The 14,409-nt window shown below is 36.1% G+C and overlaps 1 protein-coding gene and 1 long non-coding RNA gene across 2 annotated transcripts in view; one reads left to right on the forward strand and one right to left on the reverse strand.

Annotated features, from left to right (window-relative positions):
- The window catches only part of LOC124221312 (uncharacterized), a 149,430-nt gene extending 145,448 nt beyond the window's left edge, over window positions 1-3,982 (reverse strand). The window contains exon 1 of the long non-coding RNA XR_011177438.1: window positions 3,672-3,982. This is a non-coding gene — a long non-coding RNA (uncharacterized lncRNA). The remainder of the gene's footprint in view (window positions 1-3,671) is intronic.
- Window positions 3,983-5,464: 1,482 nt separating this feature from the next.
- On the forward strand, window positions 5,465-11,639 carry MSBP (membrane steroid binding protein). The gene is made up of 3 exons (XM_046631194.2): window positions 5,465-5,888; window positions 7,664-7,813; window positions 8,445-11,639. Exons 1-3 carry the CDS (start codon window positions 5,573-5,575, stop codon window positions 8,558-8,560), a joined length of 582 nt encoding a protein of 193 aa, XP_046487150.1. The 5' UTR covers window positions 5,465-5,572; the 3' UTR covers window positions 8,561-11,639.
- The last annotated feature ends 2,770 nt before the right edge of the window (window positions 11,640-14,409 follow it).

The raw sequence follows: 14,409 nt of genomic DNA on the forward strand, positions 1-14,409 counted from the left end.
CATACACTGTACCAGAGGATAAATGAAATTTTTTTTTGCCAGTATTCAAACTTTTTCACATTTACTTCATACAAACAGTTTTATTTAAATTCATTCTAAATCAACAGTGTTGTAAGTATGAGTCCAAAAATTTGACTGAAATTGAAATTTATTGTTATGCATTGACTTCACAAGTGTGTTCAAAATTGATTATCCATATTATAAGATTATCCATTGAAACACAAAAATCCAATTTGCTGGCAATAGTAACATTGCTGTACTTTGATTTTGCTACTCTCTTATTAAATTATCAGTTTCATGTACCATCTACACAATTATGCATACATAGATCATTTAAACCCTGTAGTTCAATACACTAAAGTACACTTAGATGATTTGCAGTATTAAAGATAGTATATAACACGCAATCCATTTCACTCAAAATAGCAACACTGTATGTATCATTGTAATTAATGAAAAAAATAAAAATAAATAAATAACCACCGACTAATGATTGTTATATACCATGAAATGACTATTATGGATGACAGTTTATTTACCTTCACAAATTTATAATAACAGTAATGGGTAAAAAAAAATCGTAAAAAAAGTGAAAATTTGTGTTGCGGATTTAAACAAAAACTAGAAAACAAATTTTGTTTGGACAAAACAATATCGTTTAGTGTTATAACTGAGGAGGAATGCAACGTCTGTATGTGTCTAAATCATTCCGTGGTAAATTTTTCCGTTTAGATCCCTACTAAATTGTGCCCTTCTTATGCAATCGGCTTAGCAAGTTAATTCAACTGCAGAATAAATTGGTAAGAACTCTGGTCACGTTATCAATGTGTGTACACTTTATAAATCGTAGGATTTAATTAATTGTTAAAACTATTTGCGCATTAAGTATAAACTCTTTCTACTAATTTAAAAAGTATTCAAGTTTCGTTACCTAAGAAAATGATTATTCTTAAACTGGGCTTGCCGCGACGCGCAGTAAGAATTGAATGCAGAATGACTTACGCCGTCGATGTATCGAAGATGAACGCGTTTATCGCAGCTGTCGACTTCGAAACTTCTAAAACGGGCTGCGTTCGTAAGTGACAAAAATCCGTGCGGCTAGTTCCCTCTTTTTCTTTCAGTGACCGAGTCAAACGCAGGAAAGGGACGCGCATAGTGGATGCGCACCAAACGTCTAGATTACGAACGTAGCCGGGAATCCCGCAACTACGTCGGTTGGATCGTCGAAGTAGAACCCGATCCGCATCGCCATTTCAAGTCATTGTCGCCCGATTCTTCGCACAGTGCGAAAGTGCTAGGAAGCAAAGTTCCTTAAACTCTTAAAGTTTCTTCGTTCAACAAAAAGTTCATTGCTTCGCAAAGATGAAAATTTCAACATCTGCTGTGCTCATGCTGCTTGTGGCCGGCATTATCAACGTGGAAGCTGGTCCGGTGGCGGCTGGCATTTGCTACGCTGGATGTGGAGCCTTGGTGACCGCCTGCTTCGCCGCGGCAGGCTTTACCTTCGGCACCGTACCCGGAGCGCAAATTGCGGCCGTCCCAGCCCTGGTGGGATGCAATACTGCATTTGGCACCTGCGAAGCTGCCTGCATGGCAGCATTGTTCACGCCTACACCGTAAGCCAAGAATCCGAGGGGAATATCATCTAAACATCGCACCGATTCTGCTTCACCTCTACGTACTACGCCGTAAATGTCGCGTTTCATATGTGTTAATCAAACGCATATGTAGCAAGCAAAATGAATTTTGTGAAGATGTCAAAGATGTGTTACTCGTAGATTTGTTGTTTGTCCTACGCATATTAGTATATGTATAATTATGTAATACACATGGATATAACAATCACTCCAACGTAGATTTCGCGAGAACAATTTGCTTTTAAAAGATACTAAAAATGTTGTGTTACTTGTAGATTTTTTTTCTAACGCATACAAATAAATTTGTGTTCTCAAAACTTGCATTTTACTTCTTTTACTTACATGCAGGAATAGGCAGAGTGCTATGAACTAAAGCAATTACGAAAAATATGCAGATGTTGGCAATAAAAACTCGTCTCAATCACGTGAGGTCAAGATTCTATTTTCTGTACATTAATAGACATAAAGATGTATGCACACACACGGAATACAAGAAATTAACTTCTGTGGTCTGAAACATCCTTCAAATGTCATTCATACCTTGTGGTGGTATGAGAAATCTTGTCTACTCCTGCATTAACGAAGAAGTTGCATAATTTCTTTTCTACCTTTACATCCCACAATCCTAATCATCTTTACTTCACGTTTTCAGCAAGATTTTGTTGGATTAAATCCAGTTTTTTGATTATAGTTGAAAAATGTTTGATTCATCTATATTGTAATTTGATTTTTACATCATAAACACAATTTTTGGTAATCATGACTGTTGAGATTGCGATAATGCAAAGAAAATACAGGACTCTGTAAAACAATACTACATTTAATTCTGTGGTAAAGATTTGAGTCTGGATAGTAGACAGTGCATTTCGGATTTAATCAAGTTGGCTATCCCTGTTCTATTGTTTTGGACTCGTTACTTATGTACTTTGCAAACGCGATTCCTAGGTATGTCCCTGACTTGGTTAGGCGGGACTATATTTTTTGCACGCAACAGCTTATGCTCTTATATAGGTCATTTCTGTACAACTTTATTGGTCTACAAGTGCCGAACTGAGGTAAGAATGAATATGATTATTTCTTTAGTTTGAGATTTGTAAGAGTTGCTGAAGCAGATGGATAAATAGTACCTCTGATTAAATATGTAACGAAATCGAACACATTTATTTAACATAGCTTCATTTATTAAGCTCGTATCATTTTTGGATAAGTGTTATTTACAGGGTCATTAAAAGTCCACCATAGCAACTGTAATTTTTTTACCCGACGACAATGTAACTAGAGGTCTACGCAAGGTAGGCTAGATTTTTCCAGATAGTAAAATGCTGCCGCAATAGTAAACTATGTGTCGCTGTGAATGTATAATGAAAAATGATCATGAGAATCGACATTTTCCATCGACAGAGTGGTGATAAAAATCAGCGTAGCAAATTCTTTGCTGCAATTTTTTATCCATCAATACCTATTCTCATGCTTCAGAAATTGTGATGTAAATATTGTTCAAGGTAACTTGTAGAGAATGGGGTATAAAATTCAGCAGATGTTAGATCAAAGTGAAAAACGAAAGATTAATCGTTCTATCTCGAACGAATTAATATTAAAAACAGGATTATCCTTCCAATATTTTGCTGCCACTCTACGTGACTCGTTCTTCTAAGAATTTTTATAAACAGGTGAAAAATAAATTTGCATACGTGAGAGCGAGGGAAAAAACAAATTTTTCAACATTGCTAGTAGTCAGATTTAGCAGCCTGAAAATTATTTATAAACGACACCTAAATTTCGTGAAAAAAAGTTTATAAAAAGCTCATTTATCTCTATCCGCGATCGGTATTTGAACTTATTGGTACAACTCGTTGAGGTGATCAACTAATTTGAAAAAAAAATTGGTGATCTAGCAAAAATAATGTAGAACTGCTTCGCAAATCGCAATAATTTCACCGTAGTGACTGAAAATAAAATGACGGAGCAACTTCAACGCCTGCTCATGATTATCGGTTAACTTTACTCCTTTAATAGAATGTCAACTCAACTTACTTTACGATACTCGTGGCCAGTCCTGCTACAGCTGCGATTCGCATCGACGCGGCATTGCGGTTGTTCATCCGTTGAGCATTTACACCACTATGATTCGCACTGAGTCAACGGCACTATTTCACTGTACAAATTGAATAATTATTTGACAACTTCCACAAAACAGTACTGTGTTATATCAATGCACGGCGATTACAACAAGAATAAATATACTTTATTGCGGTCCAAACCGACAAACGTCCACATTCGATCGTAGCGTACTGAAAATCCCTGCTGCTGCCTCTGTTTTCGCGCCGTAGAGAGATCCGCTCTATGTAGCGTTGCGCCACCTGACGCTGTAACTATAGAACTACGCATTATACACGAGTAGTCCGTAGATTTGAAAAAATATTAATTACACACGATAATTGTACAATTAGAGGTAAACTAAGTTATGGACACGAAGCAATCGGAACGATTTGGAAAAACGAATTTCGCAATGTTAGATTATTAAGTTAGTGGGCGTGAACGAGTACGTGTAGCGCAAGGTGCCGTGCTTAGTAGCTAGCCGAGAGATGACGCAGCGAAGGCTGGAAAACGAAAAACTACGAACGGTGGAACGGATGTGGATGCGTGAGAGTTTAAGAAGAGTGAGCTCCGGGCGCACAAAATAGGAAAACGACTATACTTTGTAACGCTTGTGATAACAAGACTTAAAAAATGTAGAACAAGAAATGATGGTTATCATATTTTTAATATTAGGCTGTGATCCGCGGTTTGATACAGCTAATTTTTTCTCGCTATAGTACCTCTTGATTCCAAATACAAAACTGCGCTCACTGCATTTTCGTCTAAGATGGTTACCGAGAAAACGAGGCGATTACGTTTTATTGTATTATGGCAATTTCTTAAATTTAGAACTCCTAAATTCTTATCCTCGCGCGAATGAAGCCCCAGATGCAGTGGAAGACGCAAACTTTCTCTTCAAAGCACGTATAAAATAGGAGAAAATATGTGAAAATACATTTTCTCAGGTGGATAATTTGAATACTCAAATTTGTAAAGAAATCATCAGATTGTAACATTAGAATGCGGCATAACTTGCATGTGGTGAAGAGATTGACTCACAATCAGTAGTTCTGTGTGGGTAATACGCCAGATCAACAGATCAATGAAAATTGAGTATAAGGAACACTAACGCAGAGAGAAAATTTGAAGTGTTCCACGTCAAGTACTTTGCAATAAGTAACCTCAACTCCTTACCGAGGTCATAGAAGTAGATGATTGTCGGAAAATAGGTGAATAATAATAACAAAGGCGGAGTACTTCCACGGAGCATCGATGCGCCAGACCTCGACGATCGACTGGTTACACTTCAACAGATTGGGGGGAATTCTGCCAATACGCCGAGTTAGAGCTGGCGCGGAATTCACTCCAATCTGTTGAAATATGACGCGTTGATCGTCGAGGCTGCCGCATCAATGTGATTCAAGTAAATATAGTCAAAGTGTATCGACGTAAATCATTCCAAATTTTCTAGCCCTGTAGGAGCAGTAACATAGACTTGTAGAATTAGACTGCGCGGTCCATGCACTGAACTAGAGCCCTAATTAGAAAGAGAAAGTGACAGGTCGGTTCCTGCTGTTGCTTCCTCTTTCTAATTAGGGTTTCAGCTCCGTGCACGGACCGCGGAGTTTATCTCTATAAGTCAGATAAGTCTATGAGCAGTAGGCGACAGCAGCGCCAATGCGGCAGCATACCGAGTGAGGAAGACGTTAACCAGTGACGTCATCTCAAGGTTTTCATCATCACTTCCTTCCTCGCTTCCCGGCGAACATGCGAGTGCTGGTTGGGAATGTCGAAAAGTGGGTTCGGTTGATCAGTTGTCTGTTGTCTGTTGTCGAAATCGGTCAACCGCAGTGAAAATGGCCGAAGAGGGCAGGGTCACTGCCGAGTCCGGTTCCGGATCGCTTTTTACTAATGTTATTAGTGAAATATTCACATCTCCGATAAACCTTGTACTGGTTGGAATAATAGCGCTACTTGTTTACAAAATAATTAAACACAAGACGAAAGTCGAGGCGCCAATACACGTCGAACCAGAATTGCCGAAACTGAAACGGGACTTCACTGTCGAGCAATTGAAACAATACGATGGAAACGGTCCTGACAAACGAATTTTGATGGCAGTCAACGGCAGTGTTTACGACGTAACGCGAGGACGCAGATTCTACGGTCCTGGTAATTTCATTTTTATTATTCTCGATGCGTTCCTCGATCCGCGTTATCTTGAAGTCTTCGGCTCGCGTATGCTCATCGCACACATATATCCTGAATAGACGGTACACGATGCGATGCACACATTCATTCGGTTATCATCGTCGCATATCGCTGCGTAAAATGATGACGGGCACTAAATTGAAGTGTTTCTCTACGTAATGGAATGACGTTGCTCATTTAGCCTCAAGATCGATCATGCTTTCGATGTTACAGTAATATTAACCGATTGTAATATCATCAATAGCTGATAAAAATTTGATATTTTGGTCCGATCTTTATCAAGTAGTCTCTATCATCATCTATGTTTCATCATTGCAAATTACCTGCATTTGACGCCAACAGATATACTCATTAACCATATCATGTGTGCCAAGGCTCACGTTATCAAGAATTCCAAACCACGTCAGATATCGTTTCAAATTTCGTAAGAATGGGTAAATTCAGCTGAAACACGCGTTTTTTTTACAGTTATAATACCATTCTCCAGGGTGTTTGTATTTGCTGAGTTTGCTTATAATGTCATTTGAAATGTTTCCTCGATTTTTGCACAATACGTAATTCCTAGTCAGCGAGTGATCAATGGTTCCAGACTACATTCTCAACTACAAAAAACCATATAGCTATGGTGAAATAGATGTACCGTTATATGATAATTCGTACTGTTTTCTCCATCAATTAGTTTTTAACTGAACAGGATTCTGAAATTTTTTTCGACCTGCATTACTGATGAATTGATCAGAAAATAAAAGTTTCTGATGTATTTGATAAGTTTCAGAATGAAATGCTTTGCTCGTGGGACACGAAACATTAGTCAGCTGACAAAATTAATGTTTCGATACTAATTGGCTAAATTTCATGTAGATGTATTGATTTTTCACTCTTGATCATCTTACGTGAAATTGGGCAAATAATATCATAAACTATGATTTTTATAAAGCCTGGCTGTTTGCAATTCTTACACTTTAATCTCAAACCGCAAATGCTGCTGAAAAAGAGCCCGCAAGAATGTGATAAAAATAGCAATTTTTTTGTCAAGGTTGTATGTATTTGATAATCGGGTAATATTTTTTGTTATTTCTAAATTTTGCTTTAGATTCGGAAATTTCTTTTATTACCTGATGCAGACTATTTGAAAGTTGAAAGAAATGCTGTGATTGTGTTCTAAAATACCCTTGTTTGACCATAATTCAGGAAAGATTCACAATAAGATAACTCGTGATGTGTATGAAAGTTTGCACAGTTTTTGTAAAATTGCACTCGAACAGTTTGATCCAGAAATGTCAATAATTCATTACCTCATTCAATGTTGAGTTACATCAGAACGTTGTAGACCTCAATTAGCAGTGTAATGTGTCGAAAAATGCAAAATTTGATATCGTTGAAACAAGTTTTTGGAGATATCTCCTCCAGGTTGATTTCAAACAATTGTTTTATTATCATTATAAATAAAACCACAGTCGGCTATAATTTCACTCCAAGGACATCACCAACCACAATGTGGATTGGTTTAGAACTTTTGATGTACGTACATAAACTTATTTCATAACAATAACACACATCAGTTGTGGTATCCTTTTGATCATGTGTGTTTGAATGTGCAACATACTAATTTTTACATTTTACACAGAACAAGTCGGAATCACCCTAATATGTATCTCTTTGGAAGTGACATAATTGTCAGTTTTTGTCAATAAAATTAATGATACAAAATATGTATATTTTTATTTAATTCTCAGGTGGACCTTATGCAGCATTCGCAGGCAGAGACGCCAGTCGTGGTCTTGCAACTTTTTCCGTCGTCCCAGGGACAGACGAATACGATGATTTGAGTGATTTCAATTCCGTGGAAATGGATTCTGTCAGGGAGTGGGAAGAACAGTTCAAAGGTTCAATAAAATATCTCCCCTTATACTTTGTACTTTAAATGCTAGGCATTATTTCATTATTAACACAGAGATGCCTCATGATTTGATATTATACATCTGAAAACATTCAGGCACTATTGTTTTATCTATGGGGGAGCATTACATGTTCAAATAAAACCATTGGATTTGTTAAAGTTATATGAGGATGTATTATACAGAATGAGACGTGAATAGCAAAGAGAACTTATAGATTTCGATTCAAAAACTGCACGTGTAAACTAGGAATTAACGACTATATTTATATCCAATTCAGTAGTGTCTGTTAAAATACGCAGTTGATCTAGCCCCCACTTTTCATTGGGTTACCAAATGAAATTCACAAGATCAAAGTTCAAGGCCTGTATAATAAGACATTGCTTATAAATTGTAGTTTAATTCAATGCTCACAACAAGTTAGCACTTACAATGCACCTTTTCGTTTATCATAAAATAAAATAAAAGAAACAAAACCCATACATTTGAGGTAAAAAGCACATGTGCATGATATGGAGTTTCTCCAACTTTTAGCAAAGGAAAAAATTCAACTCGGTTCTTGGAAAAAGTAAATTAGATGTATTTGTAAATAAAATAAGATTCGTGATTTCATTTACAGAAAAATACGAATATGTCGGACGACTTTTGAAGCCTGGTGAATTGCCAACGAATTATTCTGACGAAGAAGAAGAAGGCAGCCAACAAGAAGTTGAATCCAAGTCCAAGGACGATTGACCGCTCCAGCGCACGATGTGAATAAGATACATCATCGGAAATACTGTCCACACATTTAATGATAATCTGAAAATTATAAAAATTATGACCCGCAGAAGCAGTTACAGATTTTTAATCGCGTTCTGTACCATCCTAGTTAACAATATGTAAGATTAATCTGTTTGTAATATTGCAACAGGAGTGCTAGAAATACTTAAACGTTGAAAACAAGCATTGCACAGAAATATGACTTAGGCACTGGTTTCTTGTATTTTTGAATCAATAGTTGACGTGTATATTCGAAATTTCTTTCTGAACACCGAATCAATGAACGTGCGAATTTGAGAATATTTTGCTTTACTCAAGCGGTGCATACGGAATACAAGCTACTAGTAATGAATACCAGCATTATATTGAATTGAAACGTTGAAAAGTAAATCTGATTAAAACTCATTATTTAACAATTTAAGCTATATTTAACAAGTATGCATTTATATGTAACAAGTACAGGGTGTTTTGCTATCCATTCGGGATGTACGTATAAATGAAACTGATAGACACTAAAGATATCTAATCCACTTCTGGATATTGTAATTGTGATATGTACAGAGGAAAATAGGAGTTTGTCTTATCGAGCCTATCAATTATTTTTCCTATTACCGTAACTGCTAGACACCCTGTATATCTGTACATTACCATCCGTAATTTATTACCGTGGAGCGTTTGTCAGTGCTTGGTAAATGCCTCGTACCTGAATTATCAATAAATTATATGAATTAAATAATTTTCAGTGAAAACAAATTGTATGGCATAATCGTACGTAACACACTTCTGAATAGGGAACACAAGACCAGCTCTACTGCAGTACGTAAAAATCTTACGATCAAAAACTGAAAATTTAATTGTTAGTAATTGTTTGTACAAATTTAAATGTATAAAAATTCAACAAACTTAATATATACTCGTTTTGCGAATGACCAGTTGGTGAAAAGTTCAAACGTAACTGTCAACCTGGTAAAAACCTGTGTTCGAACAGTACAGTTTTTTTTTTTTTTTTTTAATTATATCAATTAGAATTACCATTGGATCAATATATTCTATAAAGATGTATGTAAGAATTTTTAGGAAGAAATTCAAGTTGTACTATTTATATACTGACTAATCACTTGTCAGGAATTTTCTTAATTCGATTCAAAAAATAATTTTATCCAAACAAGTAAATTTCTCGTTTATACGTTCCAGTTGTAGTATCTTTAACTGAGTAAGGCTGAGTCTTGATTCAAAGAAACAAGTAAATAGAACAAAAACAAAGTCAAACCAGTTCTTGATTGTATATTATTAATAAGAGTAATTATTTAAAAAATTGAACGTTAATTAATAATGTTAGATATTTTTGAACAAAAAATAATTGAAAATCGTACTGTAAACTATACGTAAGAAAAATTACCTGGGGTTAGTAAATTTCTCATTTTGCTGTGTAGTAGAATATACAAGGTATATTTCAGCTCGCTGTGCGAATTGGCAACTTCTTCGATCATTTTCACTTTCAACACTGATTTACATTCATGTGATCTGTCACAACCACAGGGGAAAAATTGGGTAATCGCGCTGAATGGCCATTCTCGAACTTCAGTAAGACATAGCGTAACTGTATTACATACTTGAAAACCCTCGTACTCAGTGGAAAATTAATCTACCATATAATAAATTTGATACGCATATCACACCAGCCAGGCCTAAACTGTTTATATTGTCATACATAGCATGGATTTGTTTGTTTTTGAAGACCAATATCGCAAACTGTTGGTTGTTGAAAAAGTAGAGTTGTCAAATTTTATTACAGACGAGAAGCGTTTATCAAGAAAAAAAAAACAAACTAATAGTTCGATGAATAGCGCTAAAGGTACGCAATTGAGAAAATTTATGTCAAAGTTATGTACAGATTGAGCTACAAGAAAAGGAATGTATTGTATAATTAGTGTGATATTAAAATGATTTTTTATATCTGTGTTAGATTAAAATGATTGCACTACTAAATCAATTCATTTCGAAGCTATCCAGATCTAGCTTTTTTCGTAGCATACTTTTTCATTACGTAATCGTAATAAATTTTTAAACTAATACAGTTCTTCGAGATTCAATTAATAAGAAACAATGTGCATTTAATTTTGATAACTGTATGTAAGGCGACACTAAAACATAACAATTGTCAAGAACCAACAGCTTGTGCAAAAGACTGAATTTTGGACTAACCCGATTTTTGTGAAGTCTAGGCTTATCATCGATATTTTGCGTAATTAAAAATATGTTTTAATTCTAGTTGAGATAGATGAAAAGTTACATTTATCAATTGCTAAGGCCACAGATATAACATCTACAACTTCATGTTTTTTTTTTTAACATTCAGATAGCAACTGGTTATAAGTTTCATCAGTTGTCAATAACTTCAAGTTTGAAATATCTGAACCTTTAGTGACATTCACAACAAAGTGAATAACATATTTCTACCTCCTACTAACTCCAGTCAGTTTTCACTTAGCGTCGGTATTCAGGTTTACAAAAACTTAGAATTTTTACCTCAACCCAGTAAAATTCATTCTAGTTGCAAGTGAAATTCGGCAAATCTTATCCACAGAATTAGTATTTGTATCATCGAAGATGATTTTTAAGCTGTAACTAATAAGAGTGTGCATTGTACATAGTATATGGAATGGTGAAGTTTAACGAACCAAGTAGTAAGTGGATTAAGTTGCATACAAGATTTAAGTTTTGAGATGTTGATACAATATAGGGCACTTCACGTTAATTGACTGTTTTTGTCTTCATTTTTTCATAATTGTTTGCATCTGAAGTTTTAAGTACGCATACGCGTGAACAGCCTTATTTCGTACCACTTTATAAAAAAAAAAAAAAAAATGAAAATTCATCGATTTTCATGTATTGTAATGTTTGATGAATAATGGAAACTTCGTGTCTATGTCAGACATATTTTCAATTTATTGGCCTATGTGTAGAACGGTAGTGGGTGATTTACCATATATTCCTATATCAGTTGAATATATCAACGTTTTTTTTTTGTTAATTAAATTGTTTCTCTTAAGTTCTATGTGTAGTGAGTCGGTTTCTTCTCTATACCGTCCTTTTGATCCTTCTTTTAGAGTAAAGTAATAATTTTGAAAATTGTTTACAAAGTTTTATAAACAGTTATATGATTAAAATATCATAACTCTGACCTCAACCCGTTACCTTCAATCTTAAAATTTTCAAAAATAATTATCAAACCAGTTTTCCTTTGTCCAATTTGTAATCAGTGAAGAGAAAAACTTCTAATAACAATTGATAACAGGGTACTATTTAATTCCATCTATCCATGGAGCTGATCATATTATGGTTTGATATTCCCCCTCCCCCGGATACTCGCGGTGACCTAAAATCCTCAATTATTAAGCGTTGTCCGCGTTTCGGTTAATATTGGGAGCCATAGCCGTTATAGTTACGTTCCTCCGACTATCTGCATTTATCCACAGATTTATTATTACCGTCAATCTGTTTCCTCTTAAAAAATTTCATTGAAAATAATAACATTATTTATAAAAATGCCATCAGTTTCAGGCATACTTAACATTATCGTTCCAAGAATAAATTCGAAACTGTATATACGATTCCGTCGTCTGTTTCCGCGCACAATTTTCTTCCTTATACCTACCACGTTAGAAATTTCTACCAAGCGTGCGCCGCGTCGAGGTCGACGTGCGCAACGACAGGAGAGCCGAGCTGATTGTGAGGCCCGCGTCTACGATCGTCCCACGCCGACACCAATCTCCAATCGTGTCCAATCGCCCTCGCAAGGCTGCGTCTTTGGGGGGGAGGAAACGGCACGCGACCAAAATGCCTCTGCTCCCCGCCAACTTCAGCTCGGTCCGCGCCTTTCGGTGTCGGCCGGGTTGCGGCTGCGGCGGTACGCGTAGGCATCTTTCGTCCCTGTTTCGTTATACCTACCTTCTTGTAATCGCTGCGGTCCGCGTTTACGCACACAACAATTTTCTACCGCGCGCCCCGCGCCGCTCGAAGGGGGCGACGGCAAAGCGTCGGGGGTGAGACGATCGATCAAGTGTCATCCCTGCCAGTTGGGCTTTCACCTTTTGGGATTGGGGATAAACCCTGGCTAGTTGTTAAGGCTAAGCGGGTAAAAGACAAGAACAACTCCGATCTACGCGCTTTCGTCTTGCCCCGCATTCAAATAAACGCTGATTTTTTCACACACGGATATTTTTTTTACTTTTTTAGAACTTTTATTCTTAATATCTATTTATGTCAGAGTACCTCAAGAGTCGACGTGTGTAATTTCTACAAATTGAGAAAATACTAATTCGATCATACTGTGATCTTTTTCTGGACAATGTAAATTCTTCTGACAATCAAAGTTTCAGGCTTTATTACACCTTTTTTTTTGGTTTATCGCCCATGAGTATCAGCAATTGTACAGAATTATGTATGTACTATACTGGCAAAAAAGAAAAACAAATTTATAGCGGCTCTTGAAATCTTGCACTTTTTACATTCAGCCTTAGGTATGTTGGAAGTCTGGACCTCATTTCCGTGTCTGCATACACCTTGTAATGAGAGCATTGCACGTGAACTGAATCTTTATTATATTTTGCACATTACCGACCCTTTCCGTTCGGTTCTAAAAAATTGAACTTCTTACAGTATAATAATTATATCGTGAGGGTACCTCGATTTGAACAGTCTTACAAAGTCAACTCGTACCGGACCCCTTCAAGATCCGTTGGAAGTATCTGTTCTGTATCGCGATTTGCTGCATAGGAATGTAATGTAATGTGCCAAAGGACACTTGGAAACATTTTCAAAAATAAATGCCAGAACTCAAAATTTGAACGTATAGAAAATGTAAAACCGAAATACGTACCGAGGAAATCTTCTATAATATTTCGCTTTGTAGCTGCACCATCCTCTATAGGGAGTGATTGTATAATTAATAAGCATTCTGTGAATATAGAAAGATTTTGGGTTGGCTCATTTACGGTACCTGCCATTTTTTCGTTACTGTAAAAAATATTTTTCTTTTCTCCGCGGCTTTGTTGGTGAGTTCAAAAATCCTTACTTCAGTCCAAGGGTACAAATTTTGATTGCAATTTACGTTTTATATTGCGATTGTGGATTGACCCACTGAAAGTATAGTAATCCTGTAAAGATAGCTATATAAGTATAATGGATGCATCTGATGAAACTGTAACAGGACACTTATAATAATTTCCCTTCATGTTCGAATAAACACAAACGATTAATAATAGCCATTTATATGGTAATAATAGGTGAATAACTTGTAATATAAAGTTATTTGTATTATTATAAAATGCCCGATACCCATTCTTCGTCATGTATATCCAGAGTAAATTATTAATACAGGTGTGTCCGAGTCAGCGTTCTAGATATATTACATTTGTACACAGAGATATGTTTTACCATTAAAAATATTTAACAATAGTTGAAAAATTAGTGTGCGTAAGGATGCACGATAATTGTTTTGAGCGAATCATCTGCCGCGTTACGGGAATCCGATTTGTATACTTTCTCGAAACATCGCGGAGCTATATCGACTGACCTAATTAATTCCATGCATGTGTATGTAAGATACATAACGGAGGGGTTTCGTGCAGAAGAAATGACGACGAAATGTGTCTGTTTATACCGCAACACAAACCGTGTGTGTCAATGACTTTTCGGAATAGGTCAACTCGTACCGCGTATACTGCGTAAAAATATTGTTATTGGCACAGAACGACTTGTCAAGCATTCAATATTATAATTTATTGCGTCAAAGCAAAATCCGGAAGTCGTTGTATTAC

Source organism: Neodiprion pinetum, chromosome 6 (genome assembly GCF_021155775.2).
Source record: "Neodiprion pinetum isolate iyNeoPine1 chromosome 6, iyNeoPine1.2, whole genome shotgun sequence".
NCBI classification, from domain to species: domain Eukaryota; kingdom Metazoa; phylum Arthropoda; class Insecta; order Hymenoptera; family Diprionidae; genus Neodiprion; species Neodiprion pinetum.

Excerpts from the sequence above, each read along its gene's own strand:
- MSBP (XM_046631194.2), top strand. The coding sequence starts at position 5,573 with ATGGCCGAAGAGGGCAGGGTCACTGCCGAGTCCGGTTCCGGATCGCTT. Across the intron at positions 5,889-7,663 it reads ACGCAGATTCTACGGTCCTG|GTGGACCTTATGCAGCATTC; the intron begins GTAATTTCATTT and ends TTTAATTCTCAG. Across the intron at positions 7,814-8,444 it reads GTGGGAAGAACAGTTCAAAG|AAAAATACGAATATGTCGGA; the intron begins GTTCAATAAAAT and ends TTTCATTTACAG.